The 8412-nt window shown below is 32.8% G+C and overlaps 1 protein-coding gene across 1 annotated transcript in view; it reads right to left on the bottom strand.

Moving 5' to 3' along the window:
* LOC140865991 (SNARE-interacting protein KEULE-like) overlaps nt 1-6852 on the bottom strand; it is a 9378-nt gene extending 2526 nt beyond the window's left edge. Inside the window, exons 1-17 of the mRNA XM_073270843.1 lie at nt 6722-6852; nt 6246-6304; nt 5489-5570; nt 5061-5139; nt 3738-3788; nt 3533-3629; nt 3388-3420; nt 2994-3122; nt 2286-2477; nt 2106-2189; nt 1940-2038; nt 1751-1821; nt 1154-1250; nt 817-942; nt 631-726; nt 115-231; nt 1-21 (exon numbers count right to left, since the gene is read on the bottom strand). The exon at nt 1-21 is cut by the window's left edge and continues 57 nt beyond it. Coding sequence (XP_073126944.1) covers nt 1-21; nt 115-231; nt 631-726; nt 817-942; nt 1154-1250; nt 1751-1821; nt 1940-2038; nt 2106-2189; nt 2286-2477; nt 2994-3122; nt 3388-3420; nt 3533-3629; nt 3738-3788; nt 5061-5139; nt 5489-5570; nt 6246-6304; nt 6722-6794 — 1506 coding nt within the window. The 5' untranslated portion in view covers nt 6795-6852. The remainder of the gene's footprint in view (nt 22-114; nt 232-630; nt 727-816; nt 943-1153; nt 1251-1750; nt 1822-1939; nt 2039-2105; nt 2190-2285; nt 2478-2993; nt 3123-3387; nt 3421-3532; nt 3630-3737; nt 3789-5060; nt 5140-5488; nt 5571-6245; nt 6305-6721) is intronic.
* Between the last annotated feature and the right edge of the window lie 1560 nt (nt 6853-8412).

Genomic DNA, 8412 nt, shown 5'->3' with positions numbered 1-8412 from the left:
CTTTCTTGCTGCTTGCTTCCTCTAATTAGCAAACAAAACTAGAGACTATCAGGCCTCAGTTCTAGAATGATGACATGGCTCACCAGTATGCAGTTGTCTAGTGAAAGGAATTACCTTTGCCGAATCAAATTTCAGAGAGAAAGTCCCATGTGAAGTCTTTTTTGTATCCGTTCCTTCAAGTAATTTCATATTTTTCACGGCCTTCATGTCTTCTCGTGATAATTTTGCCAACTGAAGAAACAAAATTTTTATTGATATCAAATTTATCCAGGGAATAAATAATTGCCATCCAATCTCGATAAATCAACATCCAACAACTTTGCTCTAAGGCAATTTCAAGGCACGGGCTTCATTAATTTTACTAGGAGGTTAAGTGGTTAAGTCAGGCTTCTACGCGTGCCCAAACTGATGGAATGTATTCCTTGAAAATATAGTTTTTATATACCTAATTCATTACCATCTTTAAGTAGTTTCAAAAAGTCAAGAATCAGCTCAAAATTTACACCATCGTGAGAAAAGTTATGAAATCCATATCAATCTAATCAACAGAACCTGTGTCATCGACACATTTTCCAAAGTCTATATGCAACTCCAAGGTATGCAAATACAAATTAACTCTGAAAGAAGAACCTGCATCAGTTTTACTGCTTTGTCACCCTCGAACTTTTCTGGATATACAGAAGCATACATCATCATGAGCCTCAATTTATTCTCGCACATTCCTTCCTGAAAGTGAAACAAATTATTACCATGATAGAGATGAACCAAGAATGTAGTGGTTTGAAGGATTGCTCGATACAGATTATAAAAGATTACCTGCTTTGTTCGTAGAAAATTAATTACTTCCTTCGTTCCTGCATCTCCAAATACAAGATCCTGCTCCAGTTGTCCAAGGTCTCGAAGACCCGAGTCTCTGATAATTTTATTAAGTTTCCCAGCAATCTGATTGAATGATGCAGAATTTGAGTGATCAGCAGGAAAAACATCAGAATTGCTGGTGTAAAGGTGAAATCAAAAGGAAAAATTTCCCAGAGGTTCCTGAATTCTTTAAGAATAAAAAGCTTTCAAGATTCAAGTTGTGTCTCCGGTCACATGAAGTACCTTAAGTGCTTAGCAAGAGTATTCCAAGTTCATCTTTGAAGGAAACACAAACCTCAACATGGAGAGAGAGTTTCTCCATCTGTTCATTATACTGCGGCAACGATTGAACCATTTTCTGCAGATCTCTGGTGGATAACTCACCCCCATCTCTATGCAAAAGCAGACTCGAGAATTAGATATTGAAAAATTATAACAGATATAAGGCCAAAATTTTAAAGGATAATAAATTAAAATCTAACTGATAATATCTTATTTATCTAGCTGAAATTTTGTTGATTGAAGCTGATCCTGTAAACGGATGTAGGAAAATCAAGTACAATAAATTTCCACAGCTAGATTGTGATAGATTGGTTTCAGCCGAAGTTTTAGATGCACTTTTCGTGTTTATAAGAATCTCAGGTATTTTATAATTGCCGTCCTGTTTTTCCATTAATTTCGAAAGAAATTTTGTCTAATGATGACATCCATCATTTATCCCACTCTACAAAAGCACATTTCAGAATATGAATAAAGATTCCAATTGTGACTACGTGATACCAAAGATTGTTCACTTACTTTTGGCTTTGACTTCAAGACTACACAATATTTCATAGTAATATAAATATATCATGACAAAAAAAAAAGGTGACATGCATTTAACATCACAGACCTCTGTTGCAATTGTGCTGCTTTGTTCTTTGAAACAAAATTTGACATTTTTTCATGCAACCGCTCACTAGCCTGAAAATTTCAATTTGGTAAAGCCCGTTGATACACGACTAATAAGTAATTGAAAAGATCATTTGCATATTAAACTTTCATGAGACTGCATAGAAAATTTTGAAGCAAGAGATGGCACCTCAGCTATGTGAACATGCCGGAGCTCAAGCCAGACAGGATCGTGATCTTCTAAAAGGACTTCCTTTCTTTCAGGCTGACCACCTGATTTGCTTGGAACCTTACATACATTATATGCATTGTGAAAACTCCACAAGTATCAATGAAATTTGTACAAAAGTAGTTACCTCATGCACATATTTATTTCCATCTAGGTCAAGCAGATCATGACACATAGCATCATAGGTCCATTCATGAATTATAGGAGCAATCTGGAACAGCAATTCCATCGATGAATTTGATAGGGAAAAAATTTACAAACATAATTGAATTGCCTGGTTTTAAGATTATCAGATAAATCGTGACACCTGATCAACTGATCTGTCCACTATAAGTAATTCACACGTTTCTGTTTGAGGGAAGTTGGAGATTGAAGATTTAAACATCGATATGTTGTTCCAAATCGCTGCGGCAAGCTTAGTAGGAACTAAGTCCCGAGACGTGGTCATTGTGGAATCTTCAAGTCCCTTGGCAGCTTTATATCTCACAAAAGGATATTCCTGAAAGTGGAATACAAAAATCCAAAAGAAAGATAATCTCGCATGAGATAGAAAACCAGATGATGAAAATTCACTCAATTCATTTTCACAGTTTTTGACATACTTGTCCTTTTACATTCTTTTTTTTATCTTTGGTTTTCCATTTTGTTTATTTCAGTACTCCCCGAACTAGCTTAACACCATGATTCAAGATCAGGTGATCTGGAAAATATGTGAAACTATTCCACCAGCAAATTGTGTGAACACTTAATCTCTACAAACTACTAGTAGTAGGAAACCACTGCCAAAACACTGTGAGGCCAATAAATGTAAACTATTTTTATACCAACAAAAGATTATATACTACATATGAACTCTCGTCTCCGTGTTGGTATTGGTAATAGTTAAATTTATAGCGTTACCTCTGCCATGAGAAATTGAGATGCTAAAAGATAATAAACAAAATGGAATTTTCTAAACTGTCCGAGGAGGTACATTGAAGGATCTAGTCAAGCACACAGATGTTTTTGTTGGTACCTTTAATGATGCAAAAACCGTAGCAATTCTTGTGGCCATTACATTCAAGCACGCATCAAATCTGCGAGAATTTCCAGAATCATCTCCATAAAGTTCTTCCAGGGCCATTTCATGATCAGTGATGAATCCCTGCAAGTAAAATGCTACACTGATGCAGGATGAGGCATACTTAGCATCCAATTACAGTAATGATTATTCCCAAAAGACAAATTCAGAAATTCAGAAAAATATGACTAGGTAGAACTTATTTGGCATGCAAGACCTTTTTCACCGACATGCCATGCTAAGTTGCAGATGAAGCGAAGCCTAATTACGCTACTTCTTGCTTTTACACTTAAAAACACTCTTGAGTAGACATGATAAAAATGGGCAAACCGGAATGAGTTAAGAATACCTGACTGTCTACGGAGAAGTACTCCAAATTCATCTGTAAATTTTCCGAAGAACAGACGGTATTTTAAAATGCTCTAGTTATCCATAATAAATATAAATATGAAACATGTAGAGATATTCAATGAGAAAACTCAGGAGAAGCCGACCTCTCTTAATGCACCAATGCGTGGTAAAACACTAGTATCATTCTTGACGCGAGCAACAAGGTCTTTTGGCACAGACGCACTGAAGTATACATATGCTCTGCAGCAGAAGGATTAACGGAACAAGAAGACGGGAAATATTAAGTCTCGTCACCACCACATAAGCAGGGAAAATATTTTTAAGTGGAAGAAAATTTTGATTACATACTTCCTGTATAAAGGTTCTCTTCCGGACATGTCAGACAAGAACATGATAACACTGTGAAGTATTCAAGGATTAATAATCAGTTCATGCATTCTCTGTCAATTCATGTAGAATAAAATATATTAACTAAAAAGAGGCAACACTATGAAAAAGGTAAAAGGAATAACTATATAGGTTTTACTCCAAACAAAAAGAAAATGAGGAAAATAAAATCTGCCTCAAAAGTGAATTGCGGATATTCCAGCAACACTGAACTAGATTGACAAGTCCTTGTTTTTTCATAGCATAAAATATTTCTGAGAGGGTCTACTACTGGACATGAATAAAGGACAGTAACATCTCCATACTAAATACTGCATGATAATGGCGCGTTAAGAAGATCAACTCACATATTATAATTTAGTGAAAATGGAAGTTCAAATTTCCATAATCTTCTAGGTGATTTGGGAAAAGAAAACATAATTCTTTAAAAAAAAAAACCTCTGGCTTTGTTTGTTTGACCTCTTCGACTCAATTCCATTAAAGTCGACTCAAAATTCATCATTTTATCCATACCTCCAAAAACTTAACCCAAAGATATTGCTTTAAAATATCAGCCAAGTCATTGTCTCACATTCTAAATCAATTTTGATTCATAATTATCACACACTTTTCTCTGTATTTTGTTCAAACAATGCTGATTTTATTTCACTTTTCATTCACCATTCCGTAATTTCAATTTATTACATTTTGCATCAACTTTTGTAAAATTACTACTAAAATATATTTCATAACTTTTGAGTCAAGTAAAAAATCCAACCAAATTGCACCTCTGTAAGTTCAAGACATTCAGATGGTATATACACTGAACACTCCTTGAAAATAAAACAGACAGTCCAGGTATAGCAATAGAAGAATATGCACTGAGGGCCATCAATACTTTGTTTATGCGTAGTTTTTTAAAAAAATATAAAATGTTGAGGAGACCATAATATATAGAAGTCGTGTGCTGATGGTTTTAGTTGATGCAATAGCACTATTGAAAGCAAAACTGATGAAAATTTCACCTTTGTGCGGCTTAGATCAATAACCTTGATGAGATCAAGTTAGTGCCAACTGTATAGCATATGAAAGAAAAACTAATACAGGAGATAAAGGTGTACCAAATTCTCAAACAGTAGCATGAGAATGTTGGTAATATGATTTTAGATTACTGTAACTTGCAGAACACAATTTAAAGTTATTCAAAATTCTCTAAGATATTATGATGAAACAAATATAACCAACTTTTCATTCATATCAAAATAATGCCTGTGAAAGAAGAAAATAATGGAAAAAGAAGCATACTTTTCCTTTGAAGGTTGAATGAAATATATGGCATCCATTGAAGGCAAGGGTTGTCTCCGTCTATAAAGGTCTTCCACCACTGATAAAGTGAATGAGTACATAAAATTGTAATGATAAGAACTTGAAAACTGGTAATGACGTTTGAGTAACTGAAATATAATGAAACATTAAGCCAAAAATATAATAGAAGACTAGAACTAAGCCACTGTAGCCTTTAGATTGGCCAACCAATTTACGTATATGAACAAGTATGAGCAAAATTCTTTTAAAAAATTAGGAATTCATAATTATATTCGGAAAAAGAAGTGTGAAACTTTGTGGTGAAAGATCAATGAAGGAGAAAAGCTCTAGGGAAAAAATGTCATGTTGGATAAAAGTGAATCTTTGATAGGTCTTTCCATATACAACAAAATATTATAAATGCTTACATGAAACTCCTTGGTCTGTGATGTCTGCCATTTTGCATGAGTGTGACATCACTTTTACTGTAACCTTATCCATGATGAGTACCTAAACACAATCCCGTAGTTAAGTTGAGCATCTTAAAAAGCAAAAGGTGCAGAAAAGAAGATGATAGCAAAAGTTTTTTAGCGATTTTGTTTGGATATCTACGATTGATCAGTTACGTGAATACAGGTTTCCAGTATGTGAAACAATATTACAAACTGATAAAAATTTGGATCAATCCACTTTTTTGATCAAATCATAATGTACTTTGTCAAAGAAATATTCCAAACAAGCTTGAGGAAATTTCATTGAAGTGAAGTCTAAAAGACAGAAATTTGTAATTCGTTTAAATTTATAGGGCGATACACTTAAGCAGGAAACGATGGTCAGTAGATGAGGAAAAATATACAAGGTACAAATTATATTTCCCCTGAATTAATTTCAAGCCACTCCGATCAAATAAACAAATCACAGACAAAACAACGTCCCTGTGCAACAGATTTGGGGTTCCCCTAGAATTTAGCTAATTAGAAGCTCAATAACTTCAAATTATGCAGATTATTCATGAGTTTTAGTTCTATAACCAGTCACGCATAAAATGGCTTTTCATTAGTCTCTGTAAACGAGTAACAATAAGTAAGGGTACTGATAGAGTGACATAAAAGTATCTTAGCATGAAATGTGGATTGAATAAATTTCCTTCAAAAGAAATGTAACGTGCTGTGAGATAGAACATACCTTCCATGAGGATCTTGAGTCTCCAGATTTTGATGTTTGGAGCATTTCATACAATAAACCTACAAAGATTTACACCAAAAGTAACAATTATGATTTATGCAGTCGTCATGCTCTTGAAGACTAGATAAAACGTCCAATTGCAAATAAACATTCAAAACTACAATTTGCATTCATTTCAACCATTTTCCTGGCTAAATCGATACCCACTGATGCGATTTCCATCTGTTTAAAGCTTTTCATGATAAAAACTGTGTTAGCTAGCCAAACTGAATGGTGATCAAGTCACGAAAACACTATCTCCACGTCTTCTAAACAGAAATCCCCATCTACCTGGCCTTAAACATAAAACCTCTCATTGACCGTATTTTTAGAACTCCGAAGTCATAACAACACCGGACATCATAAATTACAGATACATCTATGAATGCAGAGAAAAAATCTAGTCTAAATATGGAACCAATAGGGGAGGGGCTTACGATCGCGGCTAATTTGGCGGAAAGTCTTATACTCTCCGCCGTGGGAGGACATTTCCGAATCCGAAAATGACATTCTGTGTGGCTGGGCGCTCTCAGGTGCCGGAGATGAAATCTGAGATTCGAATTGTGGAAAATTTTCCTGTTTCCTGGATGGAAAGAGAGACAGATTGAGGAAGGTTGCGCGTTTTTGAAGGGGAAAAGTTCGTTATGTTTGTGGGGAAGCATGTTTTGCTCCAACGGTGCAGTCCTTCAAAAACTGCACTTTAGTCCCTCTACTGTTGCACTTCTCTATATTTCTCCCTTCTCTTATTTTAGTTTTTCTACTTGTATGGATATCATCAGATCATAATAATGAGTACATATTTACCATCTTCGTTCATATAAGCTTCATTTGTTTGTGTGGTTCATATAAGCTTCATTTGTTTGTGTGGGTCGGATAACGTGTAATCATTTTTTACTGAATTAAATATGTATAAAATATAAAGTTTGCATGTATGTAACTTCTTTTTAATAATTTTCTTAATTTATGTATGTGAAAAACAAGCAAATTCACCCGGTTTATAAATGTTATAATTATGAAAAGTAATAATAATATTTTTAACATAAAATATAATATGTTTTACAAGTCGGGTGAAATCAGAAATCCATCTCACTTATGTGACTTATTTATGTTTACTTTTGAGTATATTTGTATTTGGTAACTTTAGTTTTATATGCATAATAATAAATTAATAATGCTACCTTTTTTATACTTTGTTTTGAGAAATTTTATATACTAAGTTTGAATCGCCTCAATGAACCTCTTGTGACTATTTTAACATGAAACCAATTAATCATTACCTTATAATTTTAATTCCATTTTTTTCCTAGCTAATATTCAGTGATTTTCGTCGATGGATTTAGTTGCTGTGAAATGGGGAAGTCAATTTTACTAAAACAAAATAAAATGTGCGATAAGTTTTATAAAAGCTCTTAAATTTGTGATATATGTATCGGTTACTAAATCTTTAATTAATTACGGGCACATTTCACTCTTACTTCATAAAGGATAATAAATCCAATATCAACCCCAAATATCTTTTCGGTTTCACCAAAACCATTAATTATACAATATAGATATATATAGTATTAAACTTATTAAAAACAGCTTATAAGGTCCTAGAGCTTATAAGCTGTTTTAAGAGCTTATAAGTTGTTAGGTCTTATTTTCAAAATAAGCTGTTAAAGTGTTTGGATAAACTTATTTTAAACAACTTAAAGATGTTGATGTGTTTGGTAATTTAAGATCTTTTTAGTAACAAAATTACCAAAAGGGTATAATACTATTAATGTAATATGAATAGTTATATATATAAACAAATGAAGTAGTTTTGCTATTTTATAAATAAATGTTAAACTTATATATAATATTTAAATCTATTTTATATTCATATTTAAAAAATACATATATATATATATATATATATATATTTAAATTTAGAAAAAATGAAAATTGTAATGCATCATTAATATTTTTTTAAAAAAAAATCGTAGTTAAATAATACTAAATAATTCGTTGGACAATTTTTAAAAAAAATCATAAGAAAAAAGAAAAGAAAAATTAGAACATAAACCTGATTTCAATAACAAGCAAAGTGATAAACCAATAAATAATTGAATATATATTTAAATTAATAAAAACAACCAAGTGA

This window comes from Henckelia pumila, chromosome 4 (assembly GCF_033568475.1).
Source record: "Henckelia pumila isolate YLH828 chromosome 4, ASM3356847v2, whole genome shotgun sequence".
NCBI lineage: Eukaryota > Viridiplantae > Streptophyta > Magnoliopsida > Lamiales > Gesneriaceae > Henckelia > Henckelia pumila.
The sequence above is the reverse complement of the archived record's forward strand: the minus strand, read 5'-3'. Positions and strand labels throughout refer to the sequence as shown.